Raw genomic sequence first — 25,345 nt, 5'->3', positions numbered from 1 at the left:
TTGCACTCTCCAAAGGATGAATGATCAAGTACAAATAATTGCTGCTTGGGCCATGCCCACTATAAAAATGTGCCAAAGTACACATTAAGAGAGAAGGAAGTTCCCGTGCTTCAGAGCAATTCTAGCTAGCTGCTTCTAGTCAGCCTCTGCAAAAAGACTTTGCCTCCTATTTGGTCAGTTCCGTTAGGGATTCAAAAACATTTGGAAAAACAGAAGGCATTCCAACAGTTGGTGTTTGCCACTCTAAGATAGATTTGGATTCAATGACGATGGTAGGTAAGTTCTCAAATTTAAACTTATTTGCATCAAAGACGCTGTTATCTTCAGAACAGTTGTTGATATGATCTTTTTAAACTACTTTTCATAAAAGAGTAGCTAAGAAAAATTGAAGTATGTGACCTGGAGCTTAATTTGGGGTTTTTATCCCAAATGGCTCTTTTCCAATGGAAAAGTTCTTTCAAATGTAGCTATAAGTAATAGAAAGCATCCTGATGCTTGTCACTTCTGGGGAGTCAGTTTGTAAACGTTAATGTGGCAGGACAGGCTGTGCTTGCAAGGTTAAAAGTACTTGATGTGTTCTACTGTGGCTGGGGGATTGTAGGTGAAGGTGAACATTAGGAAGGTAAATGAGAAACTGTATGTAGGAAGTCTGCAAACCCCCATTCTTGCACTGCTGCAGGGCTTTTAAAAGGTCTTCTTTCTTTTTATGCTTTCAACTCCAGAATGTAAACAGAGTAAAGTCAAGGCAAGATTAAATTAGGGGTCACTTTGTTTCTAGAGTTTTTCCTTTGCCAGGACACCCAGTGACACAGTGTGTTTGACATGTACTAACCAGGTGAGCATTTCTGAAGCTTTGTGATACAGGATTACAAGAGGACAGAAGGGTTCCAGATGCTCCTGAGAATTCCTTAGGAAATATGATGTAGCTGTGTGAATTTTTCACTTCATTAAATTCCTTTTATTACTTTGTTTTGGTTGCAGCAGTCTTTACCACTTTAAAGCACAAATTAAAGGAATGGTTTTAACAAGTTTTTCAGATGTCTTTACACAAACTGACTTGCAAAGAAAAATGCAAAATTAAGGTTGTGTAGTTGCTGTCACTTCTCAATTTTTGGACAATATGCACAAGGTCAAGTTACCTCTGCAGAATCTTTACCGTTTAGAATACTTTGTATATGTTTGTGGGATTATATAACAGTTCTTTCACCGTTTATCACCTTTGAACTAGATTAGTGTGCATTGCTTTGTTTTCTAGAACAGTCCTCTGCAACTGAATAAAAAAAAAAAATAAAAAAAAAAAAGGCAGTGGGGAGGGGAGATTGGGAGAAATATTGGGAGCATGTGTTGAGATCTCAGAAATTACCTGAAGTTCTGTTCTCTGTAGTAGTGCAGGGAAAGCAAAACCTGAATGGTTTCTTCAGAAAGATTCGGAAGGGGACACACCTTCACTTATCAGCTGGCCCTCCAGGTATCATAAAACATAGTTGTGTGGCTAACAATCAGACTACAAACCTCCCCTTTCCTTCCTTTTACTGTCTACATTTAACACTTGCCCTTAATTTTCCTTTAACAGCAGCAAGTAAGAAAGTGGGTGTTCTTGTGAATAAAAAGCTGTTGAAACTTTTCTGAAGCATCTGCTTTTATTCTAACTTAGAACCGGTTGGTATTTCGATGGAGAAGTACAAATTCCCTAAACTTCTTCCAGCTACTATCATCCTGGCTTCCACTAGATTTTATAGCTTCTTATTTTATCTCATTTTGTGCTCTGCAAATCCGCATATTTTTATACTGTACGCCATTCCATCTTAGCATTCCCTACAAGTAACTCCTTGAATTCCAAAGGAGATGGTACAAGAGAAATAAAAAAAAAAAATTCATGGAAAAGTAAAACAAAATCTTGACCAAGGCTACAGGCAGCTGCTTTTTCCTGGTTTGGTAACACATACAGTGAGCCCACCATGGAAAGCATTGCAGGAAAACTCTTTTTCATGTTCCTGATTAAAGTAATATCTATAACCCAGTACTAACATTGGTGTGGATGTTCTGGAGAATGCTTGTACATGTAGTTCAAAGAATACTCCTTCAGACTTAACACACTTTATGTACTTAAGCAACTTGCCCTGACAACTGCATTAATCTTCGGAGGTAAGAAGCACCAAAATATTAGAAAGTTCGGTGTTTCAAATAACTTTGGATATCTTCTATTATTTGCTTAGATAATTTGCCTTTTTCCCCCTAAATCTTACTTTTTTCTTTTTCTTGATGATGTAAACGCCAAAAAGTCTGTTGGTAGCAAGCCTGGAATTGCACATACTTTGAGCTGGATTACTTACTTTCAAACAGAAAGCTAGTTTTCTAGCTTGAGTCTGTCTCTTTCCTTAGAACTAAAATGATTTTTTCATACCCATTTGGGAGGGGAGGAAGTACAGGGCTTTCATTTTCAATACTGTGTGCGTTACGTACAGACGCTCTCCCTGTGAGCTGTCTGAGCCTCGGTGAGGCTGTGAAAGTGCTGGAGAGCTTTGCCTGCAGTGACAGCCCCAGAGCAAAGCTCCAGAGCAAAGGCTGCCCCTGGCTGCACGTGCTTGCCTCCCACTGTGCTGCTGTATTGAATTTGGAAAGGTTAAATAAAACTGTTTTGCATGGATGTTGCACAAGTCCTGAGGTGTTTCTAGAAAACACACCGAAGTAAGGTAACTTTTGGGAACAAAGGTTTGTTTTTTTTTTTTTTTTTCAAGTTTTGCATGTTAATATGTAATGAAACATTTTATGGCAGAATGCCTGTTTCAGTTTCAAAATGCCTTTTTCCCTGCAAGCTCTCTGAAGAGCAACAGCCATGCCATAGTTTCGCTTTCAGGTTTAGGACTTGCCCTTTCAATGCTTTTTCTCATTTCCTGTAACAGGTTACACTACATGTGGCATTTTAGATGTCTTAAATGATACACAAAAACACAAGTAAACCATTCTTTGGCAAAATATCTGAAGGGCTAGGTGGAGATTACATGTTTTTTTCATCCCTTTCCCCAATACAACATCTTGGTATGACGTAAGCTTCCCAGTGTTTAGACATCTTCAAATATCTGACTGCATACACAATTGCCAGTAGAATTTGCAATTTCAGGCTGAACCCAACACTCTGATAATATAAAAAGCAGTTTTGATCATCTTGTTTGTTTGAGGCTATGGGTATGTGCTGTTTGGCAATCACACTTGTGATCTCATGAGAACATGCTGTATGTTCCCAGAGCTTGCACAGTTACCTTCTCAGAAGTCATGCATGTCCAATGGCCCATGAATCACTTGACTGTTTTTGAGCAGTATTACTGCTAAGACTTGGGGGGAGGAAGGGATTGCATCATAAGATTGCTTTATTTTAATGTACTGTTTTTTATTTTACTACAATGTTGCTGTCTGTACCCACAGTAGGTGTCTGTGTTCCTTTCCAGATTGGGTATTGCTGTTCACAGCTTTAATCCTTTTTCTTTCTTAAAGAGTAAAAGTTAGAGAGAAACTGGTGAAAGAGGAAAGTGCTCGTGGAAGCCCTGAACTTGTCACAGACACAGTATCTCAGAGAAAATCCCATCCAGTGCCAGCCCACTACATGCCTCTTCAGACAGAAACGTCTGCCTTTGATAGGGTTGTAAATCAGCCTGTCAGTTCCGTCCGCCAGCCAATCCATGGCTATATTCAGCCTGCTGGCATTGCTCACACAGCTCAGCTGATGGCAGCAGAAGAACCAGCAAAACCCCCTGCTGGCAGCCTCCTCCCACCAGACCATGCCAGCCTCGGAACAAAATCCTCAGCAGCCACTGCATCGGAGAGTGAAAAGAAAGAAGCACCTGGTTACAGAGCAAAACCTGATGAAGAAGATTCCTTGGAGGATGAACAGGCTTCCAAAGGCAGAAGGCCAATTCTGCCATCTGAGATTCGTAAGCAAGGGAAGAACCATGAAGGCCTCTTCGGAGGAGGAGAATTGGAGACCCCTGTGGGGAGTTCCTCCTTTGCAAGCAAGCCAAAAGTTAACTCAGAAGTTCAGAAGGAGTTGGAATGCAATAAGAGGCAGGCCCCTGAGCAGCAGTTTAAGACCCCTGAGAACATAGAAAGGAGTGAAGCTCTTATGTACATACAGAGCGGATCTGTATTGCAGCCTGACAAGGCAAAGGCTCCTGTTTGGAAAGTGTCAACAACAAAGCATAAGGTCCTGACTCGCTCCATGTCTGACTATACTGTGACTACTAAGCTAGAACCTTTTAAAAGTAAGGAGAGCATGGAAGCAAATCCACCAAATGGTGAGATTGGCATGGTTGACACAAAAGTCTCTGTTGCCCAGCTCCGTAATGTCTTTCTGGAGTCTGCTAATGCCAACAAGAAAACGGAACTGTAGGTGACATTTCACTCGTATTTTCGTGTGAAACTTGCACGTCCTTGGCAAAATTACACCCACTCAACAGCAGTTGTTGTTCGGCACTTAAAGCACACAGCTTAGCTCTCACCAGTGTGTACCAGAGGCTGAGATGGTTTGAATCCTGCTTTTGTGCTTCTGCTTGCCTCGTGCGAGTTGTGATGCGGGGTAGCTGGAATGTGTTCGTCTGCGCATGGTACCGGAGGAGCATGCAGAGTGGTCTCTGGGGAGTTGCTGAGATGCTTACATCTGTATTTTACTTCTCTCTCCTATTTTCTTTCCTATGCTCTCTCTGTTGTGCGGTTTGAAAGTGAGTCTCGGTTTGAGATGTCAGCAGCAGGTAGTACTGTGTCTGCCAATGGGGACCGTGAAAGAGGGCCACGAAAGGCCAGGCGCTATTTCACTCCTGGTGAAAATAGAAAGACTTCTGAGAGATTTAAAACTCAACCTATAACATCAGCAGAACGAAAGGAGACAGATAGGTAGGCACGTACGTAGCTCTGTGTAGCATTATGGTGCAGGTGGATATTAACAAGGTTGTGAAAAGATTTGTTCCTATGTTAGAATAAGCATTTTGCAAGGTTATTGTTGGTCTTTAAAAACAGTCAAGTATTTATTATAGCTTCTTATAAAATGAAACCCCAAACTACTCCCCCCCAACAAAACCAATTTATTGCAAATTCCTCCCATTTGAAATAGTGAACAGTGAATTGTCATAAAGTACTGTAGCTGTCTGGTTCGAATGTTAAATGCTTTTGGTTTTATATAAAGGATTTCCTTTCCATCTACTCTGCTTTATCGTTTACTCTCTTTGTAAACCACCAAAGCTACCTATTTTATGTTAAAAAGCTGGCAACAAATCTTAGACTTTTATTTTCTGAAAGGTGAACTAGAAATAATTTTCCTTTACTGTATTTAAGTTTGGCTGCAATTGCTTGCCTTTATGCTTTATTAAAGGATGTTCCCAAGTGGACACTGCTGAAACTTGAAAAACAGATAAATTCTCCCACTCTTAAGACTTTGAGGTCCTGCTACTTCAGATTGAGTTTGAATTTTTTTTTTGATGTCTTGTTTCCAGCTAACTTTTTTCTGTTTGATAATTTTTCACTAGGTCAATTTTGTATGCAGAAATACCAACTGCTGACGGTATGTTGCTGTACTGTTTTCCAAGGAAGAAATGGGATCTGATATGTTTTATTTTGTTTAACTGAAGAACTGTTTAATAATGCAAACAAAATCCACTTGAAAATATCTTTACCTGTGATATATAGTTGAAATACCCCTTTTCCTTGGGCCATGTCTACTACAGACTTGATTTCAAACTCATTTCAATCCTAAAGTCTGTCTGTGGATACCAAACTTCAAATGGGAGTCAGGCAGAGAATAGCTTGAAACTTTTCAGTATAGTTGGGGATGAGTTTTACCCTAATTTAGACAATAAATAAGCTAGTTGTTGGGAAAAAATTAATCACTTGTCATTTTTAATCACTGGTCTAGGACTTATAATTTAAAGAAAGCCTTTAGTGTAATGTGAAACTGATGGTGCTAGCTTATTTTTTGGCTAAGGAAGTTGCAAAATGCAGGTTATTAAATTACAGAATTCAGTCTGCCATCTTGCTTCTTTTTCCCTCTTGTCACCCTTGGCAAGTCTGGCACAAATTAAGTAGGTAATCTCATGAGTAGCTATATTTAGATTTAATGCCTTATGCTATTTGAAAGCTGATATTCCTTGCAGCTCTGAGATGCTGGCTCTTGGATCTGGAGGATCCTGATTTCAGCTCCTGAGGATACCAGTTTAGCCTCTGAGAAATGGGGACACAAGGTGGTGATCAGAATGGTCAGCTAGTAGAGGATAGATGTTCAATACTCTTCATTGACCCTTAAGGCAGCCTTTATTTTCTTAGTCCATGTGTTTTCGTAGACTGATGCAATAAATTTGATTATTCATCAAATGTTGTTTAGATAGCTTGAAAGGACTTAAACTGTCCTGAAGACAAGTCTTTTGTTTGCAAATCATATCAAGAATTCTCATTTGATGCAATACATGTAAAAACAGATAAAGTTTACTCAGCTGGGTTCACAATACGTTTTTTGTTAAATGTGAGAAACAGCCAGCTTATTTGCTGGTTTGTAATTGTTCATAATAAAAGAACATTACTCTTAATATGAGATTGATTCATTACGTTCAGCCCCATTTTTTTTCTCTTTGTGTAGATGAAGAAAAGTTGGATGACCGAGCCAAACTAAGTGTAGCTGCAAAGAGACTGCTTTTTAGAGTGAGTATTGCATTTTCTAAATAGGAGGTTGAATTAAACTTTTCAAATACAACATGCTGAAGGAACCCAGAGTGTGTTAGAATGAAGTATAATGCAGATAACCAAGTTCAAGCTATACAACTTTTTTTTTTTTTTTTTTACTTCATTCCCTACCTGCACAGTAGACCTATTGCTCTAAAGCCTGCTTTAAAAATGTCATTTAGGGAGAAGTATGTAGTTAGTTTTAACTCCATGGTGCATACTGTGCAGTTGCATCTTGCTTCAACTTCACTGCTGTACATACAAGAAAGCTAAGAAGAAAGTATTGTTTTAGAACTTTTCTTCCATTGTTTTAATTATGATATATGTCCTGTTAGGAAATGGAAAAATCATTTGAAATGAAAAATATTCCCAAACCACCTACAAGAAGTTCAGCAGTAGAGAGAAGGCTGCGGCGTTTGCAGGACAGGTCTCACACACAGCCCATTACCAGTGAGGAGGTGGTCATTGCAGCTACGTAAGTCTTGTGCATGTGTTGGCTCTGCTTTTAAATCTGGGAATCAGCTCCATATCTGTGGTGCTTGTAACTTTGGAGTGAGGAAAACATTTATTGCTAAGGGCCTTGAGAGCCACAGGGGAGAAACTATATTGAAATTCCTTTTTAAATGTAGAGGGACTAGTAAAGCATAACTTGTATGAACTGTAATTTGGCAGAAAGTTTAGGAACCTGTGGATTAGATAAACGAGATTAATCATAACATTGTTTCATAACCCAAATGAAAATGATAGTTTGTGTTGAGGGAAATCTGCACAATTTCTTATGGAATGTATATGTATTGGGGAAAACTTTTTGCACTCTGAAATCTCAAAGGTACTTTTTGGAAATGCTTTTCTTGCACTCTGGTCATATATCGTGACGTTTTTCTGAAAAAGGGAAAATCATTTTTGGGGGTAGGAAATTAAACAGCAGTGAATTGAATGGATGTTCACCTAATGGTTATCTGAAAGGTGGCTTACTTTATGGGTTAAAAATAACTACAAGAGACAGCCTGTTTGCTCCCCTAAGTTTTCAGTTCTTTCAAAGTATTTGGAATTATTTTGCAAATGTCGCAGCAGATAACTCAGTTAATTAAAAATTATTGCTGTTTGGTTTTTTTTTCTGTTTTGTTTTGGTTTGGTCTTTTCTGTAGTTAACACTTAATGTATTGCTTTTCTTAATGCTTTTTTCTTCTCTCTCCCTGTGAATTTTCCCTCCTTGGCAATTCTTTAAAGTGAAACTACCCCTGCTTCACGTTCTGTGAATACCCACACAGTAGTGACAAGAGTACCTAGTCCCACTGTAGTTAAGAGCACTGTACAACCTACCAGGTACTGGGGGGGTAAACATGCATGTTACATGGAGCACAAGATTCCTCAATAGCAGATGCATCTTTAAAGTCTTGAATGCCTTGTCAATGTGTCAAGTCAATATTTGTTTCAAGAATATTTAAAACATTTATCAACTCCATTTACGTTTGCATGATAAAGCAATGCAGCTTTTTTTTTTTTGTCAAGCGTCTGTTTTCAGGACCCTTCTAACCACACTTACCCTGTTGTAGAAGTATATTCCTCTTCTGAAAGAAATTAATTTGCATGTGAGCAAGCATAACAGAACCCTCTTTGCTCTTGTAATTTTTTTTGTATGGTAATTTCATCTCGAGATGAAAATAGCACAGCTGAGTGCTTGATTTCACAAGGAGTACATGTCCTTTGTCTGTCTCTACATAAATTTTTTAGCTTGCAAAATTAAAGGAAATATAAGAAATTGCACCACCTATAGGTAAAGTTGCAGAATACTGTTTGCCTGTTCTGAATGAGAATTTTAGCAGAGACCATGACAGAGAAAAAATAATTAGAGAATACTACTAATTCTGTAAATGTGAAAGAAGTTGAATCATAAAATCTCTTATTGTAAAAGGTGAATAAAATACATTATTGTAGAGACAAATGCAGTTACAGCTTTTATGAATGAATATGTTTGCCTTCAGCATTGGTCAATCTTCAAAATCAATGGACTGTGTTTCAAAACTAATTTTTGTTGTTGATTTATCCAGATAATTCCAAACAAAAGACAGTTTGAATTCCGTGACACTTCAGATTAGAAGAGTCATCGCAATTTATTCTAACTTAAAAGCAGCACTAACTTGGAGTTTTAGTCTGCCTTTTGAATGTTTTTATCATATATGGTCCACAGATTGCTTTTGATAAAATTGAACTTTATATAAATTTCACTGTAGGACCTTAAAGGCATCTTAAATGTCTCTCCATGTCTTTTTTACTCTGTATAAAGAGATTTGTCTGTAAAATCTCTCTTCAATCTTGAGTTCCCTCTTAAAAAATGTTGTGTCCTAATCAAATGAATTCATGAATGAAAATGTAACTTTTTTTTTAAATCTTCAGCTGTTGAATTACAATTCATCATGCCAATGTTGAACCACTGCATACCCACTTAGGCTGCTATATTACATTGGCTATTGTGCTTCACGTGCAGATCTTCTGCTTCTATCAGGTTGAGATTTTAAAATTGCGCAATTGCTTCTTCAAAACTAATTTCCAGTTCTGCTTCTTCAGCTTGCAGGCATCAGCACACCAAAAAATTTTAGCTAAAGAAGAGATAAGAGCAGCCAAAGAGGCAATGGGGCAAGATCAGTCTGAGGAACCAGATTCTTCCACCTTAAGTTTGGCAGAAAAGATGGCTTTGTTTAACAAACTGTCTCAACCAGTATCCAGGGCCATCTCCACAAGGAATCGGGGAGATATGAGGCACAGGAGGATGAATGCTCGTTACCAGACTCAGCCAGTCACTCTTGGAGAAGTTGAGCAGGTAAGTGCCATCATAGCTCTGTTACATTCCTTTTGATTGGAGGAAACAGCTTCAGTGTAAGATACCATAAAAGCTGGCCTTGCCTTTGCTCTGGGCTATACACAGAGGAAAAGGTTTATCAGGAAGCAGCCTTCTGACACTGAGGAACGACATTCCCTATAGAGTTCAAATTTTTTGGTATGCTTTTCTTCTTTTTTAAGTAATTTGAGATTATAGACTTCCTGCCTAGTGCAGGTTGTAGCTTTCAAGTGTGTGTCACTTCCACTAGAGTATTACATGTTGTCTAAAAGTAAATTCCTGATCAAAGGGGTGAAAACTGAGACACACATAATTTTGCTTTAGGTGTATTTTCAGGGCATTTTGGAGCTTTGTCATGTGCAATTTTCAGGCTCTTTCCTGAAAGCACAATATATTTCCGTTATTAGGAAGGACATAGTCTGTCATTTTCCTCTGGGAGGAGGCATTGATTTTTATCTGTATTTTTTTTTCCCTGAAAGCAGAATACTTTTGAAATTCGGGAAGTCAAAGAGAAATTTTTTTAATGTGTGCAGTGAAATTTGGCTTCCTGTTCTGGAATACTTCATCTAATTGGAACTGCAAAGGAATGCCTTTTTAGTAAAGCCTCAGCATAGTGGCCCAGAAGTGGTCTTTTAGATCTTTTCTCAATAGCAGAAACAGCAGTCCCTTTGCATTACAGCTTTAAAAGAAATCACTTTAACAGTGAAGCACAACTCCTGTGCATGTCATATTTCTAGGTATTTGGATAAATGTGAGTGTTAGAAATTCCTACCCTTTTCTTTCTACATGCTTCATTCATGATTATATATTTTCCATATTTTATAGTAACAGGATAGTGAAAAACCAGGATTTCTCTAAACATATTGATGCAAAGCTGTACCAATTTAAATTGTACTTTATGCCTAATTCACTTGCACATGAAGTAGTAATAAATGCTTGATAGATTTATTTCAGCCAGATTTCCAGACCTTACATAGTCTTTTTTCCATTCACTTTGCACATGCCAATCACTGTCACAGCATGGCCTCGTTAGTGGTTGTGTCACTAACTTCTTTGGGGGCCAGTAAGGTGGTGAATGGAAAAGGGCTGAAGCAGATGGGGAGGAAGTGACAGACACATTACTTTGTCAAACTTAGAGAGCAAACATGCTTTTCTAACAAGGAAAATCAGAGGAAGCATGTTGTGTCATCTTTCTGAATGTAGCAAATGTAATCAGAGTTGACTCTGAAGCAACCTCAATGGGAGTGTATTTTCAAAAAGACTTTCCATAGTGAACAGTTCATTGGAGTGTTGGGGGGTTTTGAGATGCAGGTACGGTTTTTCTAGGAAGAAGCAAAAGAGAAATATCAAAATAGATAACTAGAGATTATGTTACCAGAATGCATATTTGAAAATGTAAAAATCTTGTAATTAAAACTTAATTCACTTTTCTGATCTCTCTAAATTTCTAATCTTGATAGATGCAATGGAAAAAAAATAAACTGGTAACTACTTTCTTTATCTTGCTTTGGGATCGTAGAGCTAACATAGTCTTTCCTCTGCTTTCCAGTTTGTTTAATGAATGACTGTTGTCCATATTTTATAGAATATGCATGCACATTTAAGGTTCTAAGCTGATTTCCTCTTACTGGTGTGATCTTGTCTGTCCTTTTGCATGCTGTTCACTAGCTCTGCAGTTTAAGAAAGTAACAAAAAAAAACCACTCTCCAGATGCATATGAGGCATGTTTGTCACTCTCTTTCATGGCTTTTTTCTCTTTTGGAGAAGATAAAGGAGAGCTCTGCATTTCAGAAAAAAAGTGCATCTTAACTACATCTAGGAAAATTTTACAAAATTATTATGTTAGAAAAGTAGAAAAGGTAATTGTTCCACCGTGGGGGCTGCAGAATAAATTTGGAAGTATTTTTAATATGCTTCTTAGGCTCAGATACTTTGCTCATGACAGCCAGTGTTTATATTTGAAAATCCCTGCATGCAGGTGATTTATGTGGCAGGAGCATCAGGAATGTCTGCCCTGGGTTAGGACAGCATGGAACAGTCTCTCCCTGGCACTGAGCAGTCACCAGAGCTGGGAGCTGAAGAGCTGTATACGAACAGAGCTGTGCCAAAGCTAATGAGTCCTGCTGAGATAGAGTTGATTAGCCTGGGCACATGGCATGTCATCCGGCATCTGGAATATGAACTAACTCCTTCCCCCACTGCTGCAGGTCCTGAGCCCTGACATGATGTCCTGTTGCATGTTCCACACACACCCTTTGTTACTAAAGATGTTGCTATTCACATGCAGTTGTTTTTACTTTGGGTGGAATAACCCATCTGCAGACAAATTACAGGGGCACTGTTGCTTTCCTTACCTGTTCTAGTCTGTACTGATAGAGTGCAATATTTACATGAAAACACACCTTTGAGGAACTGATGTGATTAGACTGGTTGGTTTCTGGAGCTGATAATTTCAGAGCTTGTAAGCTCTATTTGGTTTTTAGGTTTGGGTTTTTTTCTGTTTTTTTCCCTTCATAGGTCCAAAGTGAAAGTGGAAAGATCGCTCCCCTGTCATCTGCAGTTGCAACAACGATTTCGGCCATGGCCTCTGCCCTTGCTCCCTTGTACGGGGGCCTGCCCGGGAAGACAGGGACTGATGGAAGTGTGAGTGCTGCCACGAGGTTCCACCCTGCAGCAGAAAACTTGGACTCATCAGGAAAACGCACACACAAGTCAGAACAGTGGCAGCCCTCAATGGAAGCACTAGAAAGCAGAAGAACGTTGAAGAAACATGAGGAAGAAAGAAAGAGGTTTCCAGCACATGAAGCTAATGAAATTAAAAAGTACAGCTCCTTTGAGGAAGAAACCACACATCCTGTTCCTGAAAAGACAGGAGACCACCATAAAGAGACAACATACAGCTTCCTGAGGAAGGGTAGCTTGGAACTGTTTAGTTCACAAGCCCTTTTTCAGCCTCTGGAACAGAAGGAAATCGATACTGGCATGCAAGGTAAATGGGAAGACAAAAAATGCCAGTCCTTTGAAGAAAAGATGAATTTGGAAAGTGTTATGAAAAGAAAGACTTGGCAAAGAGGTGTGGTAATTACTTGCTGTTGGTGTGGTCTCATTCAGCAAATGGTGTTTCAAGCTTTATCAAGGCTGGTTATGTTTCCTTTTTCTAACACTGCGTACAAGTAGAGAAATATCTGTAGATATTTCTAAAGTAGAGAAGTATTAAGTTTTACAAATAGAGGTGGTTTTTATTATTCTTTCAATTTTTCAGTCTTTAAAGATGACTCAGATATTTTATTCAGATATATTTACTTTGAATGAAGTGGTATTATATGCTGAAGCTAAAATTTATTCTTTTTTTTTGCTCTTGCCCCTGCCCTCCAAAATGCTGAACAAACAAACTTGCTGCTCTGGGTCAATTATCTGTGCATAATTTTCGCCTTACTGTGCATGTGTAGTTAGGAATTGCCTACATATGTGCACGCATAAGTGGTAGTGGATAATTTTCAGATAATTAATTTTGCAAAACTAACATTATTTTCTCTTTAATGTGGTGCTGAAACACAGACCAGGAAATTCCTAGAGCAATTACATTTTTATATGCACAGTATAATTTAAACTTAAAAAATAAACTTGCCCATCTTTAAATAAAGTACTTTGGAAATAAACAGTGAATTTGGTGATTGCATTAGTCCTTCTATTCTGTTGAATTTAGAAGGATGTCGTATTACTTTTATGTTTTATTGTGATGGGTGACAGGATCACAGTATCCTGTAGCACTAAAAGCATTTTTGTGTTCATCCTGTTAAGTTAATTTATTCTGGATGTCATTGTCTTCACACAGGCAGAGAGAGGAAGGTACAGTTCTGCCTGTATTCTTCTAAAGCAGTATCCACTCTATCCAATTAGCCTTTGATGACTGCATGGGAGATGGAGACTGGGATATAATAGGAGCAGTCATATATCAGAGGGGTGTTGTACTTATAACATTTCAAAAAGAAAAATTAAGATCACTTATATTTCCTTAAGGATAACTGTAATGGTTCATTTATCTTTCATCAAGGCAGTTTTTTCCTGTGATTTAATTGCTGCTTGAAAAAACAAACCCAAAAGAGCCACCAACACTCCCCTAGAAAATAATACCTCTGTTAAGCTATTAAATGTCCTACTATGCTATTCAAGCATTAAACTGCTTTACCAAATAGTTAATTTTCTTGTTTAAATTTTGTCTGCTTCTCTTCCCGTGCTCTTTGTTCCCTGTCACTTTCATCTGTTCGTTTTCCTGTTGGTGTGATGATGGGAGCAGCAGTTTGTGCCTCATCCATATGAAGTTCAGAATTGTGTATTGAACATGATTCTGTGGCTTCATGTGAACATCAGTCACAAATGGCTAGTCCCTGCAGCAAGTAATACTGCACAATTAATCTTTGTGCTCTAGCTCAGCCTGAAGTTTCTCCCTGTTAGGAGCAGTATGTGATGTGAATGTTTAAAATACAGATTTGCTTCTTCAGTGTTAGTAATGTAAAGTGTCTTTGAGAATAGAACTAATTCAGCACTTCTCTCTTGAATGGGCAGACCACGCTGAGGCTTCTTCTGAACTCACCAGCACATCAGCCATGAGGACAGTTTCACAAACAGCAGCTGCAGCATCCTGTAGACTGCAGGAGCTCTCTGAACAATTGGAAGGCAAATTTTATAAGAATTCCTGTGAGACCTTTTCCATGGGAGAGAGCAAAGCACAAACAGCTGAGGATGTCCTTGATAATTCCAGCAAAACTATGTCAATTAAGGAAAGGTACTTAAATTTCTCTTTCTTTTTTTAATGATCCCTACAAATACAGTTGTTATATTGATGATGGTATAAAAAGAAGCTTTAAATATGTTTCTAAAAAAGCTAAGTGGTAATTATTAGGCTTTATTATTACTAACAGCAGAAACATGCAGCTAATCTGCCTGACATGCTTATAAAGCAGTTGAGGGTGAATGAGAATTACCATTCAAGAGAACATAATAACCTGATTTTGAAAGAGCCACCTGAATAATCAATTAATATTTCAGAAAATTAAAGGTGTAAAATATACATGTTCTAATTACATTTATACTTGTATACTCAATAGACTTGTCCAGGTTCTGCTTTCAGTTACAACAGGTATAATGTGATTCTGGTTTATTTTAACAACCATTTCTTGTTGGTCTACAGGAGTCCCTTAAGCTGAGTAGAGGGAGTCACAGATAGACTCTCTGATATTGCCCCATTACTTCAGAAGTATATGGTTGCCATTTTGGCTTCTCAGAATTTATTGTAGGGATTTTAAAAGGATAGAAAGTTGGACAGGTTTATAGGAGTACTAGAAATACTTTTTCCAACCCAAGATCATTCTGATCTGAAACAAAATGTTAAGTCCTGCCCTCTTACAGGGAATGGGAGGATTGAAGTGCCAATAGCTGCTGTAGTACTTGTAAAAGTTTTTCTAACTTAGTTAAAACTTCGAGAGTATAAACTCATCCCAAACTGGTAGCTGTCCAGTGAGTAAAATGATGATTAATTGACCAATCTTTACTTTGTTTTTTCTGCAGTGAAAGCAGAACCAATAAATGAAAATAGCTGCCTGATCAAACTTTCACTGTGTAGAAGTATTCCCTCACTTATTGAGGGGAGTGCGATATTAGAAATTCTGAACTTCTTTTATCTTTTCTTTCTTTTCTTTTCTTTTCTTTTCTTTTCTTTTCTTTTCTTTTCTTTTCTTTTCTTTTCTTTTCTTTTCTTTTCTTTTCTTTTCTTTTCTTTTTCTTTTCTTTTCTTTTCTTTTCCTTTCTTTTCTTTCCTTTCTTTTCTTTTCTTTTCTTTTCTTTTCTTTCTTTTCTTTTCTTTTCTTTTCTTTTCTTTTCTTTTCTTTTTCTTTCTTTTCTTTTCTTTTCTTTTCTTTCTTTTCTTTTCTTTTCTTTTATCTTTTATCTTTTATCTTTTATCTTTTATTTTTTATTCTATTCTATTCTATTCTATTCTATTCTATTCTATTCTATTCTATTCTATTCTATTCTATTCTATTCTATTCTATTCTATTCTATTCTATTCTATTCTATTCCTTTCTCTTTTCAACGTGATTCCAAAGTTTGCTTCTTAAATTCATGTGTTTCTAGGAATGAGAATTGAGAATTCATGTGTTTCTAAATGAAAATGTGAGTCATTCTCCTTTGCAGAGCATCCCTACTCCCTGTTAACCTCTTTACACAACGGGCTGCAGGGGCAGCTGCAGCAGCTGTGCAATCTCAGTGCCCCTTCTGAGGGTTGTACTTACCTTTTTCAGTTTACTGTTGTTTTGTTTAAAGCAACTTTCATCCCCATCCCCCTCCTGTAAATATGTTAGTTGTCTTGGCAGATGGGGTTTAAGACCAGTAACTTCTGGTTTATAGGTGGTAAATTATCTACCATCCCTGATCCTGGTGGGGAGAAAGAGGTTGGAGGGAAGGGAAGATCCCATTTTAGCAGCTGTTTCAGTCCTAACTCAGCCTCAGCTGAGTTGATCTCTTGAGGAACTGAAGCCTGTCAGTCACACAATCAGGAACTACTTTTATTAGGACTCTGAGATTGTCCACTCAGTCCCAGAGCTGACAAAACAAAATACCTGCTGTCTTGTCAGGAATTTGTATATCCCGATTCCACAAACATCTGTAAATGACTGAGCTGGTATCAAAATGTTTAAGCCTTCCACAGTACCACAGTAGTCTGCTTCTTGTCTCAGAATTAAAAGACTACATACAACCAGTAAGTTTCTTTTGCTTGGCTGTAGTTGATGCCAAGTATTCATAAGCATCAAAGAACATTTCTGCTGAAGATTAACTATTACACTTTGATTTTTTTTTCCCTTTTACATTCACTAGCTTCATCTTCCCATCCAGTGGATTTTTCTGGCTGTGTCAGACATTCTTTCACCTTATGGAAGAACAACTTTTCCACAGATGCAATAGTATTTGGGCAGGATGCATGAATGCTGGTCTGGATGAAAGTGATTTTCCACAAAGACTTGCTTCACTGAACTAATACTAACCTTGTGGAGTGAGAGTGTATGGCTGGCATTTTCAGAATTACCTATGTTATATAGAAGAATGAAAATCGCTATTTTGAGGAGGAAAGGCACCTACACTCTCTTCTTCTGTCTTTGTGCATTTATGGAGACCAAAGGGCATCCTGTCAGCTCCACTGTAGAAGTCAGCTGTATGCCATGATCACCATTTAAAAAAGCTACATCTGATTAATTTCTGGTGAACCTCTTACCATCATTCTCATCTTCTCAGGAAGAATTTAGTCTTAACTTAGTTTTCAACCTTTTTTGATGTATGGATGCCTGAGCAATACTTTCTTATGTTGTCTGGTTCCCACTATATTAAATTTATGCACTCTTTTAACAGTTAACTTCCTTTCTGTACTTATGTATCTCATATTGCCCTCCAGGATTTATGATTTATCCAAAAAGAACTGATCAAGTGCAACCAAAGGAGAACATGTGAAAACCAAGATTATGTCAGGTTTATAGTAGCTCGAGGAGACGACTAGCAACTAAGATACTAAAAGATTGCCACAGAAGAAAGACATGTCATTTTTGACAATTTTTACCAGGATTTTTGCCAAAGCCTCTCATGCAACTCTCTTTGTTTAGGCAAAACCATTGTTCAGATCTTGTTTGTTTCCCTTCAGTGTTCACTATCCAGCATTTTGCCTTCAGCTCTGGAAGCTTTTGCTTTGAGGCCACCCTGACACCTCTGGGATGAGGATCATTCTATCTTGATGTCACATCGTTTATCTCATTAGCAGGTGAAAGAAGGATGCAGAGCAAGCTGTCAAAGATGGGCAGACACACTGAAAGCTTTTTTTCTTTCAAGAAAAGAGTAGAGCTTATTTTCTTCATATTAGAAAAGGAACTTTTGGAGGCAAAAATCAATGTGTCTAAACTGTGAAAGTGACTAATGAATGATTATTCATTATTTATAAAAAGCAGAAAACTAGAGTGCAACAGTGTGTCTTTTTGGAGTGCAGCTACAGCCTTTCGAAACACTAGAGGTATGCAATGAAACTAGTAAGCAGCAAGCCTTAAACAAATCTGAGGGTTAGACCTAATATTTACTTTATTTTCTAAGACTTTCCAAAGAATCAGCTGGTCTGTACTGCTGAGCTGGTGGGCTGGCTTTTAGGAACCAGTTCAGTAGTTCTTGCATCTTTATTCATACAATAGGTGTCTCCTGAATTCAGTTGTTGCTGAGTCAGGACAGTCTGACTTTATTGCCACTTCCATTGTTCAAAAGAAATGCGTGGCTTTAGATTTTACACAGCAGTGAAGATTTTATTGGCATACAGAGCATACATGTTTCTTTTAAGTGGTGATTTGTTTGCTCAAAACAATGTGTGCTGTTGCTTGTAGAAGTCAGTTGTTTCATTACACATACCAGTGAAGAATGGAGGGCTGGTATGAAACCATCTTTATGGCAGAGAAGAAAATAAAATCTTTGAAGACACAGAAGTGTTCTTAGAATTATAGATTTTTCTCTCCCTGATCAAGCAGGCTATTTGGGTCAATGGTCTAGAGCAAATACCTTGTGGTATTGTTATCTTAAAAAAAAAACAAAAAAACTACCCCACTTTTTTCCCCCCTGCCTTCTATGTTGAGTAGCTGTAAATATTTTTAAAAACAAACCCAGCTTAAACCAAAGCTGACCAATATGTCTTCCAGTTTTCAATTATCACAGATCATTTCTAAGCAAAAGTGACTTGAGAGAACATAGCTACTGAAGATAATTCATTGCATGATGGCAATTCAGTCCCATCTTGGTCTCCTCCACAGTTTCACACACGCATGGATGCATTTCAGAAGATTAGTTCTGGGCAGTGAAATCTTGTGTCCTTTCTGCAAACAATGACCATGACCTCAGCTCCTTATTGTGAGTCCTTCTCACCCCTACTCATCCCGTGCTGTGAGGGATGAAGCAACCAGGCAATGTGAAGCCTGCCAGCACTGCCTGCCCGGGCAGGAAGAGAGGAAATAACTGCTTTCTTGAATACTAACATCCTTACTGCTATTGTATTCTGCAGATTTACTGTTTTCTGCATTCTTAGTTTTTCTCAAGTCACTGCCTTACGCCCAACTGATCATCCCCAAATAGGTCAGTAGCATGGTTGTACCCCCTGGATTTTTGCTGGAAGCAGCTGCCTAAAACTTGGCTTCTGCCTAGACCCCTTTGGTGCTATCCTTTCCTTCTCAGAGTTTCCAGACAAGATTTGGTGTGAGGGTAACAGTAATCACATCTCTGAAAAATAATTTCCATATCTTTTGGTCAGAAAAAGTTTAACTACTGAACCTGTTCAATAGAGTTAGGGGTTTTGTACAATTCTTACTGAAGTGCCGTAGATTTGGAGAGGGTATGTCGTCAGACTTAATTAAACTAAAATTATTTAGTAGATCAAGGCAACTGTTTGCACAAGTGCTGCAGATAAACGTTTTATGGATTACTAAGAATGATTTCTGAAGTGTAAAAAGCTCATATAAATGTTTATTTCTGAGGAAGGTAAACTGAAGATCATCATGCTTATACAGACCTCATGTTCCTGACTGACTTCTATCCCCAAAACAAGCCACATCAGGGTTTGTATGGACAAATATAATTCTAGCAAAGCGAATCTACATGTTGTCCCCACTGCAGCCAGTCAGTCCTTTGTACTACATTCAGAATTTTGCTCAGGATTAGGAAACAGCACTTTGAAAAGATCACACTTACTGCAATCAATCGTAATCCACATTTTAAATATAAGACCTCCTTTAAACAAGTTGAATCTTGCTGATAGATTTCACAGCTGTAGGGTAGTTAGCACGAAGTTATTAGTGCAGTGGTGCTGCTGATTTGTGTCACAGCACAAATGCTTGGGCTAAGCAAGGAGATAAAAAGTCATCTCAGGGAGTCTGGTAAGTAACCTCAGCCCCTGGAGTTGTGATGAAAGCAGTAACTGCAGAGTTGTCTTTTGATGTGCATGATGGGACCTAATTGATGTGTGCCTGCTGAACAGACCTCTTTCTTCTTGGGCTTTAAAGATAATAATTTTTAAACTATTTTTTTAATGAGTACAATGAAGACCAAAGGTAGGATACCTATATATTCTTAACTTTGGACATCTACAGGATAAATATCCAAAACCAAGCTACTCATTTGCTGTCTCCTAGTGACAGAATGGAGGGGAAAAAAGCAGTTATTAATCTGACCTTTTAATACATCTACTTCAGGATGATCTGTGTTGTACAAAGGTCTCCCTTGACTGTATTGCCAATTTCCACTGATGGTACAAATTAACTGGAGTGTCTGTCTCAGGTCTGGATGTCTTTGTTTTGAAGATTGCCATTCAACATGTACAGTTTAAGGCTTGGTGTTTGTGAGCTTCATATATGTGTATGAAATGTAAATAACTTAGTTAATGATAGAAAACCTTATTTCAGATTATCTTGAATGCATTAGTGAAACAATAAGGTTATCTTTTGAGGATAATGGGAAGTACAGTGTATAAAGCTACCTGTTGGCATGCTTTTCCTTGTAGGTTGGCATTGCTGAAGAAAAGTGGTGAAGAAGATTGGAAGAGCAGGCTCAGCAAAAAGCAGGAGTATGCAAAAGTGCCTGTCGCTGATCGTAGTGTGCAGATGCAAGAAGTTGAGCAGCTGCTGAAGAAGGTAAGTCTGTCCCTGTTTGGGAAAAACATCTTGCTTTAAATGCTTTTGCTTTTTGAAGCTGCATCCAACTAGACAGGTGTGCCTAATATTAGCTGCTAGCTCCTGCTACTCCTCTTGTTGTCAGGCTTGTTTAAAAAACAAATCTCCCAACATGAGAGATTATTTAATGAGAATGTCTTCACTGTCCTGGGATATGTAATACTGATTACAGTGTTTTCACATCAGGAGATAATGAGCTAGTAAGTCGGTCTGTAAGGCTGCTGCAGCATGTACAGAGATAATGATTTAAGCCCTTTCTCCTGCCCCTCTTCCCTCTCCCCCTTCCATGCCCCCACATGGAAACTGCCTCAATACTTAGTTCAGATGCTTTATATATGGGTGAGTTTGTAGAAATGTCACATTCCTAACACTGTCTTATCTTTCTGCATATACACTGGGTTTTTTGACCAGTAAATTTGAATCCTAGAGCCTCTGAGGTAATGCAGGTACTGGAGCATTCATGAGCCATTTGGCTTTTGGTTATCTTGCATGATCTTCGCTGTGAATAGCCAAAACTGGCTCAACCAAGATTTTATCTTACAATAGGCAGTGAATAGAGAGGGAGATGGGTAGAAAGGTGTAGAGGAAAGGGAGATCCACATTGTTAGCACACTCTGATTATGTCTATACATGAGTAAGTTAGATGGCCCACCAAGAGTGGATCTGTAAATCAGAATAATTACTGGTGAGGACCTGATGACCATGCCATACTTGCTTGTTTTGGTTCAGTGCAATTTTATTTCAGACTAAATTTAGCTTGGTGCTGTGGCCTGGCTGCCTTTAGCAGCAGCGGTGTTACATGGGGATCTTGGAGTGCACTTCAGGGCTTGGTTTCATGCAAAAGTCTGTGCATTCTGCAGTGTGAACCAAAGTGCAGAAAGGATGATGACTGGGAGATTGCTTCAAAATGGACTGGCTCCTGGCTCAAAGTACAGGACCGATGTAGACTTGTTTCCCTTCTCAGTCAAATGAAACAGGCTGTCTCAAAAGCCTTTAATTTCTGAAGGAGTATTTCACAGAGGACAAGTGAAAATAAAATTTGTGTTACAGAATTTACTAGTAGGGGCATTAATCTTTGGATCCAGTTATTTAGTTGTGAAAATACTGCTTCTACTAAATAGTATAGGTAAACAGTAAAAAGTCTCCTGTTCCATCATTGCATTACAAGTAAGGACACAGTTTGTCATTATTGAGGATAAATCTGAGCCTGAACATGTGAGTCATCAATCGTGTTAACTGGACAGAAAAGAATAAAGCTGATTTTTGTAGTTTGATTTATAGGGTTTGTTTTGGTTTTGCCCTGTGGACTGTTCAAAAATCCAGCTGCTAGTTTGAAAGACGTCCTGAAGCAAAATAGTTCCACGGAGGAAAGCAAAACTGTGGTCATATTTTTAACGTGCTAGTCTCCAAAATTACAACTGTTGAAATCAGATAACAAAGGCACTCCAGCTAAAGACAATGGGGTTGAGAAAAAGCTTTGAACAGCTGCCAAGATTTAGGCAGAGACAAACCCTTTGTTCTCTCTTCTCACCCCTCAGCACCCATATCATCCCTGCTGCGTTACCATGTGCAGCAGCTTCACTCAGCAAGCACAAGTGAGGCTTTTAAAGCAAGTAAGGGAGCATGAAGTGCTTGAGGGATACAAGCTTTGAAGTGACAGTGCTAGCAGGGGAAGTTCCTGTAACACTGGGTCACCCACTCTGATAGTTCATATTAGCTCGTGGCAATTTAGAGCCTAAATCAAAGGATTTTCATGTCTGCCCATGGATGAAAACTTGGGTGTGTAAGATACACAATTCCATGAACTATACTGATGTTTGGGATGCTGGTTCATTATGTGATACATGAGAAATATGTAAATCTTTACAAAGGTGACCACACTACTTACAAGACACCATGTTTTCTTAAATCTAGAAATACTGGTGTTGAGAAGTTGTCAGTGTGGTTGGTGGCTGTTACTCTTTGAGGCCCATGCAAGCACTGTGCTATTGAAGTCTGTTTGTAGAACTTTGATACTCTGGTGTATTTGAGAATCTTAAGTGTTTTCTGTTGCTGGATTGCAGTAAAAATTCAGGAATTGTATTGATGACTGAATTTTGAGCTAAACAATTTCCACTCATGGCACTCATGCATCAACAGTAAGGGTGTGTTAACTTCTGTCATGCCCTGCTGGTTCAAAACAATGCCTGATGTTTTTAGTTGCAGTATGGTGCTCCTATTAATCACACCTTTTTAGGGGGTTTTTGTGTGTCTATGTGTCTCTCTCTCTCTCTTAAAAGGTTACCTAAATTTTTCTGGAGATTTGATTATTGAAGCATAGTTGCAGAAATTAGAACTTATTACAGTACTTTAGATTTCATATAAGCTTCAAAAGTGGAAAGATTCATATTCTGAACAAAATACCTACAATTAATAGTGCTGTTTGATCACTTCTAGTCAAAATGTTTCTGTGTGGTGTCTACATGGTGAGGTACTTACCCAAATGTGTTATACTCATTTGTATGTAGACTAAACTGTAGAAAAAATCCATTAAATTCATGGAAAAGCTGACCGAGCAACCTCAAACAGAAAAACAGAAAGAAAAAAAAAAAAAAAGAAGAGAGAAAGACTAAGGAATTAACTCAAACAGATACAGATGAGGAGGAAATTTGAGATTTACTTGGAGGTCCAGCATCTGTTTTGATGATTGCTGCACACAGAAGGAAAAATTTTTGGAAGCTGTGAGACTTCTTAAATTATTTATATATGTGGTAAAACATATTTGGACAATTCAAAGAATGGCTCTAACATCAGGGGAACAACTCTACACTGATGAATGTCTTACTGGAAAAAAATTCTCTTTTCTTTGGGAAAATATTTTGGATTTAGTATCTTTGTTTTCACCGTCTGAGGCTCAATGGAACACTTGTGTTTGTTGGATTTCTTCATGAGTAGAAAAATTAATTAACTTCAAAATCTTTTCATAATATCAAATAGAAAAATATACTGGAATGAAATTTTCTATTTTATTGTGAACCATTTTTAACAGAGTCCCTGATTAATGTCATTACCAGCTGCATTGTGTTGAATTAAAGCTGTGACTGAATTTGAAACACTTAATTCTTACATTACATTTAAATTGCAGCTCAGCACTGGTGTTAAAGGCTAGGGCTGAACAGACACTTCAGAATTACTCAGAGATGATGTGTGTAAAAATCTTAGAGAGGATAAGCCCTTGAAAAGTGACTTTTAGTCAAAACACTAGTCTTTTGCTGCAGTAACAGTTTTATCCATTTCGTATACGGCATCCACCAAGTGCTTGTATCACATTCTCTTCAAAGCTGAAACTAATTATTAGGCTTCATTTTGAGCCACTCAAATAAGCTGCATTTTTCCATCCTCTGTGCCATGTTCCATATTTCCTTTAACCTACAGAAAGAGAGAAGAATTAAAGATGATAAAGCCATGTCTAATCAGCTTTGGGTAAGCCCAGCTCTGGGGCAGGGTTTATTTGTAGGCTGTGTTTAGAAAGGTGAACTCACCTTCACTGAGTACTCTGGGCTTAGCAAATCCTTCCAGATGGCTTTTGAGTCTCCCAGTTGCAGCAAGCATTCTTTCCTTTCATCCAGAAAATAGATGACTTGGTTTTTAGCAGGGTCTGATTAAACTTGCAGCAGAATTATTCACATTGTGGTTGACATGGTTCATCAGTTTAATGGTGCGTGAAAACAGAGACATATAAAAATTATCAGCATACAAAAAATATAACTTCCAGCTTCTGGCCCAAAGTGCTCCAGGTCAGATCTTACCCATAAGAATTGCTTTTGTTCTGTGTTGGGTTGTAGTGATGTTGTTACTAACTTGGATAATTCCTGCACAGAATGGCTTTGGTAAACATGCTGTTGTATTATGACAACATTTTTGGTCTCTGCTTTACAACATGGAAAACATTTCTAGATGATCAAAAGATATAATAAAAAATAGAGGAGTTATTTCTCCCACATTTCCATTTCTGGTGGTCCAGTTCTTTTCTAATTTCTTTGCTCTGCTTCTGCCCTTGTCATAGGAACCTGTATATGCTTCTACTTACTCTCCTGTTATACCTGCTCTCCATAAATTTCATCCTTTTCTACCTATTAATCAGGTGAGCAAAAGTCTGCACAATTTAAATGCTCAACAATTTCAAGTAAGCACATTTTAACAGTGGGGTTTTTTTAATGTACAAAATTAATAATCTTCTTAAGTGATTAACCAGCTCAGTAAATGTAGCTTTAAAGACACAATGTTATGCCACTATCCTGTGTACTCTTCTTCAATATACATTCTGCTACTGTTTCTTTAATGGTTGCCTTTCTAAAAATTCTGTATCTGTTTAAAGTGTATAGGTGAGAAAGTAAAGGAAGGAAACATTATTGCATTCATTATAATGCTGGAAACTTTTAAGTTGCTAAAAAGGGTGTATAAAAGGAGTAGTATGTAACTACACAGCATTTATTTTAGAATAAAATGCTGTGTATCCTGACCTCCCTGTAAGTAACGTGCATGTACAATGTAAGACATAACATCATCTAATTTACTGACTGTAAAAAGACTGTGTTTTTTGAGAGGCAACTTTCCCGTAGTGCTTTTCCCTAGTCCCTTGTAAAGGATTTTTGCCTTGGCATGTCCTGCTTCTATTCTCTGACTATCCCATCTTCCTGCTTCTCTCTCTTTCTTCCTTTAAGGTCTGTAGTACTAGTTTGAAAGAATCAAGCTCTCTGATTTCTGATGACCGTCATCCTTGGAGATGGAAGGTGAAATGCTATATAAACTTTCTACTTAATTTTTGGAGGGAGGAGTGAGACAGAAAATGACACTCAGATCAATAATACACATTCCTGAAGCAACTTGTGGCTGTTAAAAGTAGAGTTAGCTGTGTTTGCTTGGGAATAGAGTTCTGCTGCTCTTCCAGTAAATGTTAAAGAAGCTTCATGTAAAGTATTCCTCAACATCATGTCTGTACCTCTGCAGTTCCATCATAGACAATTTGAAGAATTAATAGATAATGAGAAATATAAATTTTTCTACAGCCAGAGCAACATAAAAAAGTTGT

General features: G+C 38.0%; 1 protein-coding gene across 14 annotated transcripts in view; it reads left to right on the top strand.

Moving 5' to 3' along the window:
• Window positions 1-25,345, top strand: part of SVIL (supervillin) — a 101,920-nt gene that overhangs the window by 51,823 nt on the left and 24,752 nt on the right. For 2 of the 14 annotated variants that reach the window (XM_066315392.1, XM_066315467.1), the window contains exons 7-20: window positions 1,385-1,468; window positions 3,493-4,380; window positions 4,714-4,884; window positions 5,514-5,548; window positions 6,617-6,678; window positions 7,035-7,174; window positions 7,930-8,025; window positions 9,268-9,520; window positions 10,999-11,022; window positions 12,056-12,611; window positions 14,105-14,324; window positions 20,106-20,235; window positions 24,320-24,397; window positions 24,978-25,046. In XM_066315392.1, coding sequence (XP_066171489.1) covers window positions 1,385-1,468; window positions 3,493-4,380; window positions 4,714-4,884; window positions 5,514-5,548; window positions 6,617-6,678; window positions 7,035-7,174; window positions 7,930-8,025; window positions 9,268-9,520; window positions 10,999-11,022; window positions 12,056-12,611; window positions 14,105-14,324; window positions 20,106-20,235; window positions 24,320-24,397; window positions 24,978-25,046 — 2,806 coding nt within the window. The remainder of the gene's footprint in view (window positions 1-1,384; window positions 1,469-3,492; window positions 4,381-4,713; window positions 4,885-5,513; window positions 5,549-6,616; window positions 6,679-7,034; window positions 7,175-7,929; window positions 8,026-9,267; window positions 9,521-10,998; window positions 11,023-12,055; window positions 12,612-14,104; window positions 14,325-20,105; window positions 20,236-24,319; window positions 24,398-24,977; window positions 25,047-25,345) is intronic. The other 12 variants (XM_066315400.1, XM_066315460.1, XM_066315427.1 and 9 more) reach the window with 12 other exon arrangements.

This window comes from Sylvia atricapilla, chromosome 1 (genome assembly GCF_009819655.1).
Source record: "Sylvia atricapilla isolate bSylAtr1 chromosome 1, bSylAtr1.pri, whole genome shotgun sequence".
Taxonomy (NCBI): Eukaryota; Metazoa; Chordata; class Aves; order Passeriformes; family Sylviidae; genus Sylvia; species Sylvia atricapilla.
This window is presented reverse-complemented; position numbering and strand designations above follow the sequence as displayed.